The sequence below is a fragment of the Rhinoderma darwinii genome, chromosome 9 (assembly GCF_050947455.1).
Source record: "Rhinoderma darwinii isolate aRhiDar2 chromosome 9, aRhiDar2.hap1, whole genome shotgun sequence".
Classification (NCBI taxonomy): Eukaryota; Metazoa; Chordata; class Amphibia; order Anura; family Rhinodermatidae; genus Rhinoderma; species Rhinoderma darwinii.
This window is the reverse complement of record NC_134695.1, coordinates 7,364,604-7,385,646: the sequence shown is the minus strand read 5'-3', so window position 1 is coordinate 7,385,646 and position 21,043 is coordinate 7,364,604. Positions and strand designations below refer to the sequence as shown.

The following is a 21,043-nucleotide window of genomic DNA, read 5'->3' as shown; positions in this document are numbered from 1 at the left end:
GAACTATTTAGGGAAGAAGCAGGCAGCTGGCATCTGTAATGGAGTGGCCAGCGCAGTCACCAGATCTCAACCCCATAGAGCTGTTGTGGGAGCAGCTTGACCGTATGGTACGCAAGAAGTGCCCATCAAGCCAATCCAACTTGTGGGAGGGGCTTCTGGAAGCATGGGGTGAAATTTCTCCAGATTTACCTCAGCAAATTAACAGCTAGAATGCCAAAGGTCTACAATGCTGTAATTGCTGCAAATGGAGCATTCTTTGACGAAAGCAAAGTTTGAAGGAGAAAATTATTATTTGAAATAAAAATCATTATTTCTAACCTTGTCAATGTCTTGACTATATTTTCTAGTCATTTTGCAACTCACTTGATAAATATAAGTGTGAGTTTTCATGGAAAACACAAAATTGTCTGACCCCAAACTTTTGAACGGTAGTGTGTGTGTGTGTGTATATATATATATATATATATATATATATATATATATATATATATATATATATCTATATATCATTTGCTATTGCTGTACTTTTACTGATCCGCAGAAAAAAGAAACAATGTACACGGTAAACGGCGTTAAAAAAATTTGAAGGTTTCCTGTTTTTTTTTACCTTTCCATCCCACAAAAATATTTTTTCCAGTTTCCCAGTACATTATATAATTATATTATTTAAATGGTTCCCGTCAAAAAATACAACTTGACCTGCAAAAAAATAAGCCCTCATACGGCCATGATTAGGAAAAAATATTTAAAATGTTATGGCTTTTGGAAGGCAGAGAGGAAAAAAAATTAAACACAAAAACTGGCTGCGTGGCTAGAGATTAAGATAAGCGAGTAAAACTTCCAAAAAAGGATTATACAGCCCTGTCTAGCCGCCATATGAACATAAGTCGGAGGCTGACTGTTTAGCATTGCTCTTGTGCTAGAATGCTTCACTTTGATGCTTGAAACCCAATATGAAAGTCCTCACAAAATGGTATCTGACTCCAGCCCGTATAGCCAAGGCATTACCAGAATACTCTCCATGCGGTTTTAGAGGTTGCCAGGAACCAGGGGATATGCTTCATATATAGTTGCAATGTCCTAGAGTACGGAGGCTTTGGGTGTGGGCATATTTTCCTGACCCTCACTGGTCAAAACTTAGTTTAAAACCCTTCTGTATATTCTCTCCTTGGCCGTTAATCAATTGCAAGGTCATGGAAGAAATCATCTCTTGACTTTGCTTACTAAGAGACGGCTGTCCTGGCACGTGACTAATGAGAAACGGACAACCATACTTGTGGACAAGTTTTAATCTGTATAGTCCCCTTTGGCCGACCATGTCAGCAATACCCCATTTCCTCGTCTTGCTCTCCCCTCGTTCCTGAGTGGAGCTGAAGTTTTTGTTAGTTGTCGGCATAAGCTTAGGGCTTGTGGGCTCATTGTCTTCCACTTTTCCTTTCTTCTGTGACCTTGACCACATTTCTCTATGGTTCCTTACGTACTACATGGTCTGTAGTTTTTATTGTCGAGCGGTCTCATTGATCGGTACTCTTTCACGGCTCATATTGGCCAGTGTAAAAGTATCTTCAGTGAGCTTCTATTGCTCTATTATACAGTACATGCCTAACCAGCATCATCTTTTGCTTCCAACTTCTGCTGTAATTTATCGAGCCATCTCTCTACATTGTTACCATGCCTTCTTTGTTAATGATTTGCAGGCTTCTGTTTTGGCCTGTATGCACTTTTATTGCTTGTATTCCTTCTGTTATCGATTTCTTTACATTTGGTTGGAAAACTGAAAAACGTTAAAACAAACAAGTTTACAAAAAAAAAAAAAAAGAGAAAGGATTGTACAGCCATTTTAACATGGATTTTCAAAGTAAATACACCAGATTCATCAGGTCGAGTTCCATTTAATAACGTATGCAGTTTGCATTGTGAAATCTGGTAACAAATCCTCTTTAAATTACCATAGAATCTGTGGTGATCTAAGTCCAGTTAAGTAGAACCACAGGTCATCTCGGTAGGTATTGTATATACAGATGCTAAAATACGTCCACATTACAGCGGTGTGAAACCAGCCTACAAATAAATCAACAATGAAATCCACATGTCATTTTGCTGTGGATTTTACTTATTAGGATATGTTCAGGCGTAATTCGGGCTCCATTACGCCTACAAACATCTGCCCATTGCTTGCAATGGGATTTACGATGTTCTGTTCCCACATTATTTTACGCGTCACCGTCAAAATACGGCGCGTAAAATGACGGCTCGTCAAAAAAAGTGCAGGACACTTCTTGGGACGTTTTTGGAGGCGTTTTTAATTGACTCCATTGAAAAACAGCTCCAAAAACGGCCGTAAAATACGCTGTGAAAAAGCGAGTTGCTATAAAAACATCTGAAAATCAGGAGCTGTTTTCGCCTGAAAACAGCTCCGTATTTTCAGACGTTTTTGGTCAATGCGTGTGAACATACGCTAAGATTCAAAATTGTTTGGAAAAGTGTCTGACAAGTCAATATAAGCACAATTTACTTTTTTTCAATCGTTTTATACATAACCCCCAAAGTCTGTAGAGTTGCTAGTAATAAACTTATATCTGTCAGCACCGTTCACAAGAAGCGCCAACTCCCAACAGTATGAACTTGTACAACAAAAGAAAAAGTCACAACCTGCATGAGGAAACCAGGTTTATCTGTAGCATACAGTTCTCACAGTTCAGATAGAGCATCATTATTTTCATATTTATAAGCCAAAAAAAAACACAACAGGAAAAAAAAAAAGTAATGAACAGGTCCCCAGCTCGAAAACTTTTCAGTCTGAAATTTAACATTGGGAATGCTTTCTTATAAATGAAAGCCAAAATGAGGCCGATTAATAAACAAAATAGACAGTTTATGTTAAGAATTATAACAAATCCATTTCTAAGCCACGTAAATTCATGTTCAATATGCTTCATATTCCTCTGGATCGGAGAGGTCGAATTATCACTCAAGCAGGTTCTCAACAACAATGTCCCGAGATGCTCGAGTGGTTATCAACGTCCTGGTGTGTGTGTGTGTGCGTGTGTGTGTGGGGGGGGGGGGGGGGGGGTTAAACAAACATATTTGTAGGCCAGCAGTATCATCACAGTCATCTTACTATCCCATTGAGACAAGTTAAATTATATGGGTGCAACATTACTTTTCTGAAAACTTATTACATTTGAGAAAATACATAAAATGCCTGCATTAAGGTTTCCAAGAAACAATATTTAATAAAGAGTTCATTGAGAAACAATTAAAATCTTCCTTAATGCAGCATACTTCTAGCAACAAAAGGTAACACCTAAGGAAGAGCCATACATTTGCTGGGATTAAAGCATTCAGGGGAATATAAAAAATAAAGTACATTGTGGACCATGTATTTTACCCCAAAACAAAATCTTTCATGGACCATGATTTCAGTCTGGTTCACGTGGCTGTAAAATGCAAAGCCACAAACAAGTATAATACGGTATGCATAGTTACAGTCTGCTCGCAAAGGAAGAACTAATGGATAAAAAGATTTCTGGTAGCGACTAAGTGGATGCATGGTCACTGATAGCAAGGGAGGAACTATGGGATATTCCAATGCTAATTCCCAATGCAAATCTTACAATGGGTAGTGAATCCTCTACTTGTCTGAAATGACGGGATCAAGACTGTAGATCGGGCCTAAAAATGACTCACCATCTTAATGTGCAAAGACTACAGAATGAGCCACAAGTTAGGCCAAGTCAAAAGTGGTGGTTATTTCTTTACACGTTAAGGTTTTGGGTTCTTTATGACTCCTCCATAGCAAGGGACTTTCGCTTGCGTCCTTTCACTTCCTCCTGGGGTTGAGTTTTAAAACACTCCTCAGAATGAATATAATGTAGTGCCATTTCACTATAGGCCTCCAAGATCCTCTGCCGCTCCTCAGCCGTGAAATCTACGGAATAAGGGTGCACCTGAACTATGTGGCGCTTGATAGTGCTGACTTTTAGGGTGGCTAATGTCCCACCACATACCATGCAGATGAGACCTTGGCGACGGCAGTCATAGTCCATCATGAATTCTGTGCGCCAGCGGACCTGGTAGTTGCGCTTTGCACTATTACATGGAGGTGGCAGGGAAGGGGTAGATTTGGCCGACTTGGTTGGTAGAGTGATTTCAGGACGGGGGCTGCTGGTTGCAGCACTTGATCCATTCGTTTCAGAGGTGGTTGAGTCTTCTGTGTTGGGGAAAAGAAAAGCATAAAAAGTAATTATAGTTTGGAAATTATAAAACATAAGATGGTAACAAACCAATAAAAATGTTTTACATAGTACAGTCACTTCTCAGTAAAGACAGAGTGTAAATCTGACTTTGAAAGGTCTGGAATGATAATCCAGAATATAGGTATCCCTTTGGTGATCCCCTAAGTCCTATTTCTGGGACACTGTTGCTATATTGAACCCATTGTGCTCCGATACTGGCCAAAGTACACAGGTGCTGGGATTATTAGAAGACACAGCCCTGATACACGCACTGTAGCGAGCCATGCAGCTGTGTGTACATCACATGACCATGGACAGAATTGTATTCACTCGAAGTAAACAATGAATGTTTCTACTGAATAACAACCTGCAGAGATCTTTAAGTCCAATTAATAAAGAATATTGTAAAATTGTATAACTTTGAATTACACAAAAATTAACATTAGCTAAAACCGGACAACCCCTTTAAAAGTGACCTCCGAATCCCAGCACCATCTAGTGTATTTCTCAGGTAGGAAATTAGTGTCTTGCTAATTAACTCGCAATAAATGGGTAACATCCACAAATGCACCAACACTGCAGGCTGCTGTCACAAACGGTCTAATGTGAAGCTCCAATGGCTCTAAAGCTGCACACAGACAATTCTAGAGAAAATAGAGGGTACAGTCCCAACTGCTGGATTTGGCACGTGGCAGCGGCCTCAGCCTATGTGGTTGCAGGAATTCCAAAAGAGTGCGCTTATTGCATAATTTTTTTATGTTTTTTTTTTTTATATAGAAAGTGAGGCGCACGCCTATTAAAAAGCAATACGACCCCATTCTGTAATAAAGCAAATGGAATGGGAGCTTGTACGGTCTTGACATATTACAGTTTTGACACTGGCCACTAGAGCAGTCACAAAGCTGATATTTCCTGTTCTATGTAGCTCACTTGTCAGCTTCGCTGTAAATACAGGCACAGGGTAAGGAGAATCATCTCATGGTTAGAGGGTGGGCAAGTTAAAGGCAGCTCTATTGGACTGTAGGCCTAGATAAGGCAGACACACACACAGACACACACGCACGCACGCACCCCCCTGGTCTCTGCAGTAGTCTGTAGCTATATTTCATCACTTCATGGAGACTATAAAAATCTTGGTCAATTGATTCCTCTTTATTTCAGCTGCCATAAAGTGCACACACCATGCTGTACGGAGTACAAAGAAAATACAGGAAGGAAGTGTCTCCAATATGGCCACCCCCAGGAAAGATTTTAAAGATAGAAAATAGCCACAACATTTAAAAAATAAAGATCACACAAATTTTTAATCCATACGCTTAAATCTAATTAATGAAACTAAAATTAAACACGTCACATTCCCGTTAAGTTGTATATAATGACTATTGTCCCCACTAAGAAACAAACAAAGGGGCAGATTTACTACCGTTGTCTAAGATTTAGACCATGTAAACTTAGACGAGGAAGTTAAAAGATGAACAAAATTAATCAAACTTGTGCACGCTGTATGATAAATTTGGCGCATCTAACTAGACATGCTAAACACTTTTCACATCCTTATACCTCCTCTTGTTAGCTCAGTTTACGTGTCTTTTGCGCATAAATTTAGGAGCACGGCGTTGCATTTTAAGCCACAACCTGTTAGACCACGCTCCCATTTTCGCCAAACCACTCTCCCTTGACGTGTGTGGCACCAAACTGTTAATAAATTTGGCGCACAGCATGCAAGCAAAAATTCTGCCAATTTCAGCCAGAATTCTGGCACATTTTGAAGAGTAAACGCTCCCAAATGAGTTGGATATCACTGTTGGATCATTTTTATACCCCCACACAATTTACTCACCATTTATTTCTATGCAGATTTCATCTTCGCCATGGTGCGGTCCTGTAGTTTTTTTGCCAACAGACAATTTTTGCTCCCACTCTTCCATGACGACAGCTTTTTCCTGATCACTCAGGTACGTTGTATCTGGGTGCTTCTGTTGGATGTGCATCTTCACTGTACTGATTTTTGGATTCATTAATGTCGCACCACATACCATGCAGATTAATCCATCCTTTGCTGGGGTGTAGTCCATTAAGAACTCTAGCTTCCAACGATCATGCTGATACTTACGGGGGTCCTTTGCACCTTGCAGTCTTCCAAATGCAAACTCCCAAGAAGCGCCTTTACCTTCTGGTAGTACACCAGCCCAGCTAGACTCTTCCTCCTCAGGTTCTACAGGGTCACAATCTGGTGCTTTTACAATATTCCGGTCCTGGTCTGAAATAACATAAGAGGTAAATAAACATATGAGAAAGATTAAAAAGCTAAGACGTGGATACTGTATTTGGGTGAATAATGTGCAGAGACTTCCAGGAGCCTATAAGCTATATAAAGGGATTGCCTCACAAAGACAAATTTAAACCACGGCCATGAACCGCTGGGCCGACTTCTCACACCCTTGGCAAACAGCTGTTTTTGCCAGGGAAGTTGCCATCAGCTTTACATTTCTTCTGCAGTGCCCGCTACAGAGAAAATTTTAGTATTACATGCGCCTATCCACGTAAGCATTTTGACCCATGAAAATGAAAATCTACATTTTTTCAAATAAAATGTAGGTTTAGCTATTTTATTTTCATTTCCAAAAGAACTAAATTAGAAATAGCAACACAACATTTGTAGAGCAATTTCTCCAGAGTAAAACAATACCCCACATGTGGTAATAAACGGTTGTTTGGACAAATGGCAGGGCTTAGAAGGGAAGGAGCGCCATTTGGCTCATGGAGCTCAAATTTAGCAGGAATAGTTTGCGGAGGCCATGTCACATTTGCAAAGCCCCTGAGGGGACAAAACAGTGGAAACCCCCAACAAGTGACTCCATTTTGGAAACTATACCCCTTGAGGAAATTATCTAGGGGTATAGTGAGCATTTTGACCCCACAGGTTTTTTGCAGAACTTATTGGAAATAGGCCGTAAAAATGAAAATCTAAATTTTTTCAAAGAAAATGTAGGTTTAGGTATTTTTTTTTTCATTTCCACAAGGACTGAAGGAGAAAAAGCACCGCAACATATGTAAAGCAATTTCTCCCGAGTAAAACAATACCCCACATGTGGTCATAAACATCTATTTGATTTGGGGGCAGTTCAGTTGTGAAGTGGCTTTGAGGTCCTTAGATATTAGAAACCCCCAATAAGTCACCCCATTTTAAAAACTGCACCCCTCAAAGTATTCAAAACAGCATTTAGAAAGTTTCTTAACCCTTTAGACATAGCGCAGGAATTAAGGCAAAGTAGAGGTGAAATTTACAAAGTTCATTATTTTTCTCCAGAAATTCATTTTGAATCCATTTTTTTTGTACCACCAAAGGTTTTACCACCAAAGGTTTTACCAGAGAAATGAAACTCAATATTTATTGCCCAGGTTCTGCAGTTTTAGGAAATATCCCACATGTGGCTCTAGTGTGCTACTGGACTGAAGCACCGGCCTCCGAAGCAAAAGTAGCACCTAGTGGATTTTGGGCCTCCTTTTTATTAGAATATATTTTAAGTACCATGTCAGCTTTGAAGAGGTCTCGTGGAACTAAAACAGTGGAAACCCCCCAAAAGTGACCCAATTTGAGAAATGATACCCCTCGAGGAATATATTTAGGGGTGTAGCAAGCATTTTGACCCATGAAAATGAAAATCTACATTTTTTCAAATAAAATGTAGGTTTAGCAATTTTATTTTCATTTCAAAAGAACTAAAAGTAGAAATAGCAACACAACATTTGTAGAGCAATTTCTCCCGAGTAAAACAATACCCCACATGTGGTAATAAACGGTTGTTTGGACAAATGGCAGGGCTTAGAAGGGAAGGAGCGCCATTTGGCTCATGGAGCTCAAATTTAGCAGGAATGGTTTGCGGAGGCCATGTCACATTTGCAAAGCCCCTGAGGGGACAAAACAGTGGAAACCCCCAACAAGTGACTCCATTTTGGAAACTATACCCCTTGAGGAAATTATCTAGGGGTATAGTGAGCATTTTGACCCCACAGGTTTTTTGCAGAACTTATTGGAAGTAGGCCGTAAAAATGAAAATCTACATTTTTTCAAAGAAAATGTAGGTTTAGGTATTTTTTTTTTCATTTCCACAAGGACTGAAGGAGAAAAAGCACCGCAACATATGTAAAGCAATTTCTCCTGAGTAAAACAATACCCCACATGTGGTCATAAACATCTATTTGGACACACGGTAGGGCTCAGAATGGAAGGAGCACCATTTGGATTTTGGAATGGTTTCTGGGCGCCATGTCACATTTGCTGAGCCCCTGTAGTACTAGTACAGTGGAAACACCCCAAAAGTGACTCCATTTGGGAAACTGCACCCCCTGAGGAATCATCTAGGGGTATAGTGACAATTTTGATCCCAAAGGTTTTTTGCTGAATTAATTAGAATGAAGCCATGAAAATGAAAAATATTTTTTTTTTCAACAAGATGTCGTTTTAGATCAACATTTTTCATTTTTACAAGGAATAGAGAAGAAAAAGCACGCCAACATTTGTAAAGAAATTTCTCCCGAGTACGGTAACACCCCATATGTGGTTATAATCAGCTGTTTACATATATGGGAGCATTCAGAAGAAAAGGAGCGGTATTTATCTTTTGGAGCGTAGATTTTGCTGGAATGGTTTGCGGACGCCATGTTGCATTTGCAAAACCACCGATGTACCACACAAAAGTGACCCCGTTTTAGAAACTACACCCTTAAAGGCATTTATCAAGGGGTGTAGTGAAAATTTAGACTCCACAGGTGTTTTTATAATAATAATCTTTATTTATATAGCGCCAACATATTACGCAGCACTTTACAATTTAGAGGGGACATAGAGGTGTTTTTCAGAAATTAATACGCAGTGGATGGTGCAAAGTGAAAATTGCAATTTTTCCACTGATCTGCCTATTCACCGCACAATATGTTGTGCCCCTAGAGAATCTTACCCCATAAATTGTTAAGCGGGTTCTCCCGGGTATGGTAATGCCTTGTGGCCATAAATTGCGGTTTGGGCACACTGTAGGGCTAAGAAGGGAAAGACCGCCATTTTGAGCATGGATTTTGCTTGGTAGTAGTTCTGTTTGGGGTTTTGCTGGTATTTCAGTTTATAATGTGGTGGCATATGTAATCTGTGCGGAGTACATCAGGGCAGAATAAGAAGGTATAATAATGGGGTAAATAATAAAATTATCCATAGATTCAAAATATAGACTCCAAACAAAATTGTAATAAAGGCTGGGAACTGTTTCAACTACAACTGTCCCCGCATGTCACTTAGGCGGCTCCATAGACTAATCCATATAACATAGAGAAACAATTTAGAGCCTTTGACGCCTCTATATATATAAGTTTTTGATTTTTATTAAACAAACACCATAAATAGTTAAAACAAACAGAAAGATACGATTCTAGTATAACAAGCGGAGTCCGCACCAGATATTGTTGCTGACTATAGTATATGGGCAAACATGTGAGTACTTAGACAGACATCTGTTTCAAAAGAGTATCACTAGTACACCGTCTCTTAGACCAAAAGAGAAATTAACTTCATAAGTAGGAAATTGTAAGCAAGAGAAGGTGTAATACAAATAACAGTGCATTGAGCAAAGTTAGCTGTCTGGTCATAGACTTACCCATAGGTAGCAACAGAGAGTAAAGGACAGTGTCCGCTCCGCTACATAAACCCCGACGCGCGTTACGCCACGTGTGCTTCCTCAGGGATATGTGTAATTGTGTGTGTCCTATCGCTACCCTTATATAATGCCTAAACTGTGTGATTATTATGATGTACAACGGCGCATCAATGCTGAAACGGCTGGAAGCGAGGCAGGCCCCACATCTGGCTCCCGGCACGGCAGCACGTGTCCGGATTCCCGACGCGTAACGGGAGTTCTGGACATACGCAGTGCGCCCAAGGAGGCGGAGCGCTTCGCAGGCAGCCGTCGCAGCGGACATGCGCACATCACAAAATCGAAGTTATAGAAGCCTGGACCGGTGTATTGAGCTAATCGATCTCTCTGACCTCTCACTATGGCTTGTATTAGCAGTGCATAGGTTAGTAAACCCAAACAACTATCTCTCCATAGTAAGGTGCGTTCAAAACATGAATATGTAGGGGTTATATCGTAATCCAATAGTTCTAAGTGTATTCGAGGAGTTTTTTGTCTTTATCTACGTGTGTGTATCTATTATTAAAAATATATTAAAGAAAAAAGAGGAAGAAAAGGATAGCTGCGTGGACAAACAGTGAAGAAGTGTTAATGTGAAGGATATATTATATCACAACCAGAAACTGGTATTATGACTACTACAATTTGTGTAAACTAACACAGAGTGAGTTTAAATTATGTATAAGGGGAAAGAAAAAGTAAGAGAATAAAAAACACAATTAACAGTGTATAATATGAAAAATCAATACCACTAAAAAATTAAAGGGGTACATAATGACCCGGATATATATATAAAACACCCCGTGTTATAAATCGACAAAATACTCTTAACACAGAACAATAAATACAAAAGAAAATAAATAAATAAAATGACCCAGATATACACATAAATTATCCTATATATATATCACAATCGAAAATATTAATTAACCCAGTCAATAAATATAGAGGAATCAATAAATAGAATGAATAATGACCCAGATATATAAACAAGGCGCCCCATGTACCAAAATAGTGGAGTATTAATTGGATATGTCAACAGATACAGAAGTAAAAATAAATAAAGTACGTAATAACCCAGATATATAGATGAAACATCCCATATACAAAAATAGTGGGATATTAATATATAAAAATGGAGAGTATTAATTAACCCAATCAATAAATACAGAGAAATCAGTACATAAAATACATAGTAATCCTGATATATAAATAAGACGCCCCATATATAGAAATAGTGAAGTATTAATTAAATAAGTCAATAAATACAGAAGCATGAATAAATAGAATGCATAATAACCCAGAAATATGGATAGATAAGACTCCCCATATACAAAAATAGTGAAATATTAGTTAAATAAGTCAATAATTACAGGAAAATAAATATATGAATAAGTGATAACCATATATTACATCCAAATAAAACAACCTCAAAAAACACTCCAAACACAAAAATAGTAGAAAACAGATCAATAAATACAAAAAAAATTAATGTATAAATAGTAGCCATATATTACTTCCATTTTTAAGCCTACTTGAAAAGTCATCATGTACCCCTTAATTTTTTTAGTGGTATTGATTTTTCATATTATACACTCTTAATTGTGTTTTTTATTCTCTTAGTTTTTCTTTCCCCTTATACATAATTCTTGAACTCACTCTGTGTTAGTTTACACAAATTGTAGTAGTCATAATACCAGTTTTTGGTTGTGATATAATATATCCTTCACTGTTTGTCCACGCAGCTATCCTTTTCTTCCTCTTTTTTCTTTAATATATTTTTAATAATAGATACACACACGTAGATAAAGACAAATAACTCCTCGAATACACTTATAACTATTGGATTACGATATAACCCCTACATATTCATGTTTTGAACGCACCTTACTATGGAGAGATAGTTTGTTGGGTTTACTAACTTATGCACTGCTAATACAAGCCATAGTGAGAGGTCAGAGAGATCAATTAGCTCAATACACCGGTCCAGGCTTCTATAACTTCGATTTTGTGATGTTGTGCGCATGTCCGCTGCGACGGCTGCCTGCGATGCGCTCCCCCTCCTTCGGCGCACTGTGCATATCCGGAACTCCCGTTACGCGTCGGGAATCCGGACACGTGCTGCCGTGCCAGGAGCCGGATGTGGGGCCTGCCTCGCTTCCGGCCGTTTCAGCGTTGTACATCAGAATAATCACATGGTTTAGGCATTATATAAGGGTAGCGATAGGACACACACAATTACACATCCCCCTGAGGAAGCACACGTGGCGAAACGCGCGTCGTGGTTTATGTAGCGGAGCGGACACTGTCCTTTACTCTCTGTTGCTACCTATGGGTAAGTCTATGACCAGACCGCTAACCTTGCTCAATGCACTGTTATTTGTATTACACCTTCTCTTGCTTACAATTTCCTACTTATGAAGTTAATTTCTCTTTTGGTCTGAGAGACGGTGTACTAGTGATACTCTTTTGAAACATATGTCTGTCTAAGTACTCAGATGTTTGCCCATATACTATGGTCAGCAACAATATCTGGTGCGGACTCCGCTTGTTATACTAGTCGTATCTTTCTGTTTGTTTTAACTATTTATGGTGTTTGTTTAATAATAATCCAAAACTTTTATTTATATATATATATATATATTATATATATATATATATATATGCGTCAAAGGCTCTAAATTATTTCTCTATGTTATATGAATTATCCATAGATGTGTGTTACGATGTGAAGCAATCCGTTATGCGCAGGCCGTGTGCGGTCTTGTTTTTTGCGAGACGGGCTGTAGATTTTATTGGTACCATTTTAGAACACATACGACTTTTTGATCACTTTATATTTCATTTTTTGGTAAAGGAATATTACCAAAAATAAGCAATTCTGGAATAGTTTATTGTTTTTTTTTTTTACGTTTTTCCATCGTCGCATTCCAAGAGCTATAACTTTTTTATTTTTGCGTGGACATAGTTGTATAAGGTATTGTTTTTTGTGTTTTTTGCGGGGGGGGGGGGAAAGAAAAAAAACCTGAAATTTCGCCACTCTTTTTTGCGTCCTAAATCTACGCCGTTTACTGTGTGGTATAAATAACGCAATAACTTTATTCAGTGGGTTGTTACGATTGCAACGATACAAAATTTGTATAGATTTTGTATGTTTTACTACTTTTACACAGTAAGGCCTCATGCACACGACCGTAAAAACTCCCGTTATTACGGGTCGTAATTACGACCCGTAATAACGGGCTCATAGACTTCTATTGGCGACGGGTGCCTTCCCGTTTTCTCACGGGAAGGTGCCCGTGCCGTTGAAAAAGATAGAACATGTCCTATTTCAGGCCGTAATAACGGCACGGACAGTCCATAGAAGTCTATGGAGCTCTCGTAATGACGGGTGGCTACATGTGTGCACCCGTCATTACGGCAGCGTTGCTAAGCGACGTCAGTAAATAGTCACTGTCCAGGGAGCTGAAAGAGTTAACTGATCGGCAGTAACTCTTTCAGCACCCTGGACAGTGACTACCGATCAGTATAAACCTGTAAAAAATAAAAATAAAAGACTTTCATACTTACCGACAACTTGCTGATTCCTCCAGTCCGGTCTCCCGCCCGTTGCCTTGGTGACGCGTCCCTCTCGACATCCGGCCCGACGTCCTGGATGACGTTTCAGGCCATGTGACCGCTGCAGCCAATCACAGGTCAATCACAGGCTGCAGCGGTCACATGGACTGCCGCGTCATCCAGGGATGTCGGGCTGGATGTGAAGAGAGAGACGCGTGACCAAGACAACGGCCGGGTAAGTATGAATTTCTTTAACTTTTATTACAGAAAAGGCTGTTCCTTCTCTCTATCCTGCCCTGATAGAGAGAAGGGGCTGCCGATTAGTGCAGTGCTATTTTGCCGCCAAAAACGTGCCCGTAAATACGGGTGGAATACGTGTACACCGGACCCGTATTTACGCCAGTATTTACGGGTGGGAAAAAATACGGCCGTGTGCATGAGGCCTTAAAATGCTTTTTTTTTTTCAAAATTATTTGTTTTTGTATTTCAATATTTGAAGAGCCATAACTTTTTTATTGTTCCGCCGATGCAGTTGTATGAGGGCTTTTTTTTGTTGCGGGAAGACTTGTAGTTTTTATTGGTACCATTTTGGAGTAGATGCGACTTTTTGATCACTTTTTAAGGCCCCATGCACACGACCGTGCCCGCAATCACGACCCACGATTGCGGGCACGGCCGGCCACTGACTGACAGCCGCATTTTCGGGCCGTGCTCCCATACAAAGTATGGGAGCACGGCCCGCAAATTGCTAAAGAACGGACATGTTCCATAATTCCCGGAACATTTCCACGGCACTGACACCCTTCCGTAGTGCTACGGAAAGGTGTCAGTGTTCAATGAAAGTGAATTGCTCTGTTTTTGCAGACCGCAATTGCGGTACGCAAAAACGGAGGTTTTTTGCTGTCGTGTGCATGGGGCCTATGTCAGGATTCACAGAAAACAGCAATTGTTCCATAGTTTTTTATTTTATTTTTTACCGCGTTCACCGTGCGGGTTAAATAATGTAATGGCTTTATAGTCAGGGTCGTTACGGACGCGGCGATACCAAATATGTGTAACTTTTTTACTTTATTTTGTTTTTTTTATTAGTAAAGCAGTTTGTAAGGGGAAAAAGTGGGTTTTTGTTTTGTTTTTTCCAGGTTTTTTTTAATTAACTTTATTAAACTTTTTTACTAGTCCCACTAGGGGACTTTAATATGCGATTCTCCGATCACTATTATAATACACTCCAAAACAACTCAGATTCGATGCTCGCTATGGAGCGCCGCATCTGATTGGTTAAACGGGTGAGATTGATACTTATATATCGATCTCACACGTTCGAGCAGGAATGCCCCCAGAGAGAAGGGAGATTTAACGGCTTCCTGATCTGTTTATTTATTCTGATGCAGCGCCGTAAAAAGGTGTATGCATCAGAATAAAGCCCATTAGCGGCCGCCATGAAAAGGAGTATTGGCAGTCACTAACAGGTTAATATCTTAATTAACAATGCATATGCCCTGGATTTGAGCGAGAGATTTACATGTTATTCTTGCTCCCTAAACATCCTGTTACTATACTAATATAGTCTTCCAAAGATCCATAAAAATTTACAATGTCTACCCGGACTCCCGATTGTATTGGGTAGGGATTCTCTGCTCAGTCCTTCAGCTTTCTTTTTTGGACAAGCGGTTAAGGAATTTAGCTACTGGAGCCAAATCTTACATTAGGGACACGTCGGATTTCTTTCCAAAATCCATGATCTGGTCATACCCAATGGAGCCATTTTAGTCTCTTTTGATGTCATTTCTCTATACACATCTATTGGTCATGATAGGGGTCTATTGAGTATTAAGAGAGCTTTAGATACGACAGGCTACTCTTCAGAATGTAAGGACTTTGCCCTTGGCCAATTGGAGATAATTCTGAGCTGTAATTATTTTCTTTTTGGTGACATTTTTTTTGTTCAATTAAGAGGTACAGCTATGGGTCCAATGTAGCCCCTACCTACACAAACATGTATATGGCTGACCTTGAGGGATCTATCTAGGTGTCCCACCACTTCTCTAATGTTCTGTGGTGGTGCCGATACATAGACTACATTTTCCTCATTTGGACTGGTTCACATGATGCTCTAAATGAGTTCTTTAGCTATTTGAATTCGGTGGACCGGGATGTCAAATTCACAATGGTGAACTCGCTTGAGTCCATTCAGTTTTTGGACACCACGATCTACATTAAGGATAATTGTTTATTGACTGATCTTTTTATAAAACCTACGGACCGTAATAACCACCTAAGGTATGAAAGTTAGCACCCACAGAACATGATTATATCCCTCCCCTTTAGCCAAATGCTCAGGGTAAGGAGGATCGTTGATGATGAGCCAGTTATGACCGACCGCCTAAATCATATGGGTTGGAAACTTTGTTCTAGGGGCTATCCGTGCAAATTGATTAAAACACATATTTCTAAGGCTAGAGGCAGTGGTAGGTCAGTAAAGAAAGTGGTTGATTCCCCTAAGAGACGAATCCCATGTATCCTACCATGGACAAAGTCCACAGATGACGCAGGTCATACATAAATATTGGCGTATTTTGGGCAATTTCTGAGATTCCGTCTTTTCAAATACCCCCTCTCTTTTCATATAGGAGGTCCCTCAACTTGATGGATAGACTCAACTTAATGTAAATTTTTCACTGTTACTCCAACCACTGTGGGATGTATAAAAACCTGTGTGTTACAGCTGTGTATTACTGCTTGGCAAAGGCTGAATTGAGCAGCTGAAACATACTACTTTATTGCACATATGCGAGAATAAATCCATCTCTTTGATATTTTCAACTTGGAGTGCTGCCGCTGCCTCTTCCTCTTGTTCTTGTCTGCATACTGTGGGATCTTCAAGGCCGGCACCCGTTTGCCCTGGAGGCTTTGCTGTTCTGCCCATACCTCTAACATTTTTATTTACTCAGAGTCACTCACACTGAACTATCCATCTAGCAAGGCAATTCAGCAACCAAACACTTGAGGCTATACTTATATATTACTACATCGAGATTTATAGAAGTGATACCTTGATTCTATTGACGCATGGACGCACGCACACACACACACAGAAGATCAGGCTCACCAGGAACTAGCCTTGAGGTGTATGATAATAAGGCCCTGTTCACATCTGTGTCGGAGGCTCCGTTCAAAGACTGTCAGATTTGGTGTGAAGAATAGTGATGCATGCTTCCCGTCAAAATTATAGACACCGCGACAGAATCAGACAAGCCCAAATATAAGTTGGGATCCGCTAGGCACCAGTGGTATCACGGTCGTACTGCATCGGAGTATCAGTTATAATTGTAAACTGCAACACAGATGTGAACAGAGCCTAAGATGTCACAAAGACTGATTAACAGGAAGTAAAAGGGAGAAGGGAAGACATACTGGGGGGAATCTTCAGAAAAAGGTGACCAACCAGAGAAGCTCCATTACTAAGAACATGAGGAGTGGAAGTGGTGGGGTAAAACTAAAATTGGATCCGCTCATCGTCCTTATCTTCAGGGAGAGGGGAGGGCTATTTCGATGCTCCCTCCTAATGTCCATGTCAGGTAACAAGGCAGTTTGGAAGCAAGGTCATAAAAAAAAATCCTGATATTGATTGAATTCTTGTCTTTTAACATAAAAAACATGATTTCCATCTAATGCTTTGTAGATGTCCCTTACCTCCTATAGCTACTCCTTCCTTGATTGGCTTTAATGCCATCTTCTTTATTTCAGACAGCTTATTCTCCCAGTCACGCATAACCGTTGCCTTCTCCTCTGCAGTGAAATTTGCTGTATGTGGGTGCTTTTGTACAATGTGTCTTTTGATACTGCTCTCTTTGAGTACAGTTAGGGTGGAGCTACAATACATGCAGACCACGCTACCACGTACTCCATTAAAGTCCATTAGGTAATCCGAGCGCCAACGCATTTGGTAAGTGTTGCATTGGACTAAATTTCCGTTGTTACCCCGCCACACACTAACCTCCCATACTGTGGGGTCAACCCCAGCGGGAGACTGTGGGGTATCAGTGCTAGCAGAGGCTAGTCTTGGATTTTGGTTGTCTACTTGAGAGATTTTTGGAGCAATAACCCGCCAGGTTTTCGAGATATCAGAAGCAGAAGTGGAGGGTTTGGGTTTTGATGGCTGGAGAATTGTATGTTCTGGGAGAACAGAAACCCGTGTTATAATTATAGGTGTTGGAGTTTCCACTGAAAGAGAAGCATACGAGTTGCTTGTTAGGTTACTAACATACATTCGTTATCAATAGCTTTGTAATAAATCTTTAACATGTCAGTTATAAACACATTTCTAATTTTATACCAACCAACAAATGCTACAGATCTTTTGTATATTAGTGTAAATCACGATCTTTTGTACATTAGTGTAAATCACAACATAGCTTTTTGTGTCAAAAACTCATTTTTACCCATTTACTCACTTTTTAATAAAGGAAGTCCAATTCCCAGCACAGCTGGTGCTTTCGGCATTGGTTGCACCTTTATTATATGCTTCAATGGCTCACTGGACAGTGTTTTTCCACCTATCACAATTTTTTTAATAATATGTTGCTTTTCAGTTTGAACATTATTTGCAGACTGTGTCTCTTCTTTATCATTCCCTGCCAGTTCAACATTGTGGTGGTCCTCTATCTTGACAATTATTTCTTGTTTCACATTCTGCGCTTCCCTTGATAACCCTTGGACCTCTTTCAACTTCTCTTGTACTTTCGGTTCTAGTGCCTTGGTCTCCTTAACCCTGTCTTCATCCAGCAACTGAGCTTCCCTAGTTTTTGTTTTGTCCTCCTCCAGCAGCTGAGCCTCCCTGGCTTTCTTCTTCTCTTTCTCCAGCAGCTGGAAATCCCTAGCTTTCTTCTCTTCCTCCAGCAGCTGGACATCCCTAGCTTTCTTCTTATCCTCCAGCAGCTGGACCTCCCTAGCTTTCCTCTCATCCTCCAGCATCTGGACCTCCCTAGCTTTCTTCTCTTCCTCGAACAATTGAGCCTCCTTAGCTTTCTTCTCTTCCTCTAATATCTGTGCATCCTTAGCTTTCTTCTCTTCCTCCAACAGTTGCGTCTCCCTAGCTTTTTGTTGTTCCTCTTCTAACAGTGCGGCCTCTCTGATTTTCTCTTGTTCCTCCAACAATTGCTTCTCTCTAGTTTTTTGTTCCTCCTCCAGCAGCTGTCTCTCCCTAGATTTGCTTTTCTCTTCCCCCATAACCTGGCCTTCTTTAGCTTTAGGTTTCTCTTCCTCTAGCACAGAAGCCTCTCTTGCTTTCTGGTTTTCTTCTAGAATTAGTAGTGCTCTGGCTTTCCATTCTGACTCTAGCAGAGGTTTCTTTCTTGCTTTCCATTTCTCATCGGCCAGCAGTTGCACCTCTTTGGTATTCCATTCCTCTTTATCAAGCAGCTGAACATCTCCGGTTATTGGTTCCTCTTCCTCCAAGAGCTCTATATCTGTAGGCTTAAGTTTCTCCTTTTCCATCAGTTGTGGACTACAAATGTCAATATTCTCTTCTCCTAAATAATGGACAGATTCTTTCTCTATTAAATCACTAAAACATTTAGCTTTTAACATCCTATTTTTAGATCTTGAATCTGTAGTGGTCTGTGCCACTTGATCGTCTTTCACATCTATGTTAGATAATTTCTCATCTGCTTCATCATCATCCATGTCTTCTCCCGCCTCCGGAGTCATGTCTTCTCCCGCCTCCGGAGTCATGTCTTCTCCCGCCTCCGGAGTCATGTCTTCTCCCGCCTCCGGAGTCATGTCTTCTCCCGCCTCCGGAGTCATGTCTTCTCCCGCCTCCAACTCCGGAGTCATGTCTTCTCCCGCCTCCAACTCCGGAGTCATGTCTTCTCCCGCCTCCAACTCCGGAGTCATGTCTTCTCCCACCTCAAACTCCGGAGTCATGTCTTCCCCTGCCTCCAGAGTCTCCTTACGATTTATCCAGGCATCTAGAATCACACTTTTCTGGGTAGGGCTGAACTGCAGTGAGGTGGGATGATTATCCAAAATGTGATGTTTTATGTCTGTAAGACTGAGACTTGGTAAGGCAGTTGTACACATCATACAATGGAGCTGGTTTCCTTGGTAGTCATAATCCATCAGAAACTCTAACCTAAACCACTGTTGAAGAGACTCATTCATATACTGCTCCAGCTGGGTTTTGTCAGGTGGTGAAGGCAGAATACGTTCTGGACCCAGCAGAGGCCGCCACGTTCCTTTAGCCACTGGTGGCAGACGCCGTCTTTTCTTTTTTGGGCCAGTTCTGGCTTTCATACTCTCTGGAAAAAAGCAAAATAAAACACTAAAGATATAATACTAAATAATAAAGAGATATTGGTAAGTAGAAAATAAAAACATGAAAGAAAACCAGAAGTAGTAGAAACGCAAATAGGGAAACTGACCATTTGCTTATTAAAGAGGCTCTGTCACCAGATTTTTCAACCCCTATCTGCTATAGCAGCAGATAGGCGCTGCAATGTAGATTACAGTAACGTTTTTATTTTTAAAAAACGAGCATTTTTGGCCAAGTTATGACCATTTTTGTAGTTATGCAAATGAGGCTTGCAAAAGTCCAAGTGGGTGTGTTTAAAAGTAAAAGTCCAAGTGGGCGTGTATTATGTGCGTACATCGGGGCGTTTTTAATACTTTTACTAGCTGGGCGTTCTGATGAGAAGTATCATCCACTTCTCTTCAGAACGCCCAGCTTCTGCCAGATCACGCTGTGACGTCACTCACAGGTCCTGCATCGTGTCAGACGAGCGAGGACACATCGGCACCAGAGGCTACAGTTGATTCTGCACAGCATCAGCGTTTGCAGGTAAGTAGCTACATCGACTTACCTGCTAACGCCGATGCTGCTGCAGAATCAACTGAAGCCTCTGGTGCCGATGTGTCCTCGCTCGTCTGACACGATGCAGGACCTGTGAGTGATGTCACAGCGTGATCTGGCAGAAGCTGGGCGTTCTAAGGAGAAGTGGATGATACTTATCAGAACGCCCAGCTAGTAAAAGTATTAAAAACGCCCCGATGTACGCACATAATACACACCCACTTGGACTTTTACTTTTAAACACACCCACTTGGACTTTTGCAAGCCTCATTTGCATAACTACAAAAATGGTCATAACTTGGCCAAAAATGCTCGTTTTTTAAAAATAAAAACGTTACTGTAATCTACATTGCAGCGCCTATCTGCTGCAATAGCAGATAGGGGTTGCAAAATCTGGTGACAGAGCCTCTTTAAAGTCCAAACTATTGCAAGCAACATTTTACGGAGCCTGTAAAAAACAGGTGGCTCTCCAGTGGTTGCTAGACTACAACTTATGGTGAGAAAGGAAGAAGGTAGGATCCAGCGCTAAAAACTGCTTAAAAAGGTAGATTAAAAACATTAAATGTATAAAATAAAAATAAAGCCCAGCAACTTGTACCTTAATCTCTATTCCTTGATTCCTATATTGTCTCATATTGCAATCAAAACCGGGAAATATATATGTAAAAAAAATATGATAGTATAGGTGTTCCAGCTCAGCTCCAGCTTTAACA

At 40.4% G+C, this 21,043-nt stretch overlaps 1 protein-coding gene across 3 annotated transcripts in view; it reads right to left on the bottom strand.

Moving 5' to 3' along the window:
* Positions 1 to 1,876: 1,876 nt before the first annotated feature.
* The window catches only part of ZFTA (zinc finger translocation associated), a 108,561-nt gene continuing 89,394 nt past the window's right edge, over positions 1,877 to 21,043 (bottom strand). For 2 of the 3 annotated variants that reach the window (XM_075837206.1, XM_075837207.1), the window contains 4 exons: positions 17,935 to 19,779; positions 17,174 to 17,704; positions 6,079 to 6,498; positions 1,877 to 4,213 (listed from right to left, as the gene is read on the bottom strand). In XM_075837206.1, the coding sequence (XP_075693321.1) occupies positions 3,783 to 4,213; positions 6,079 to 6,498; positions 17,174 to 17,704; positions 17,935 to 19,779 (3,227 nt within the window). In that variant the 3' untranslated portion in view covers positions 1,877 to 3,782. The remainder of the gene's footprint in view (positions 4,214 to 6,078; positions 6,499 to 17,173; positions 17,705 to 17,934; positions 19,780 to 21,043) is intronic. The other variant, XM_075837208.1, reaches the window with a different exon arrangement.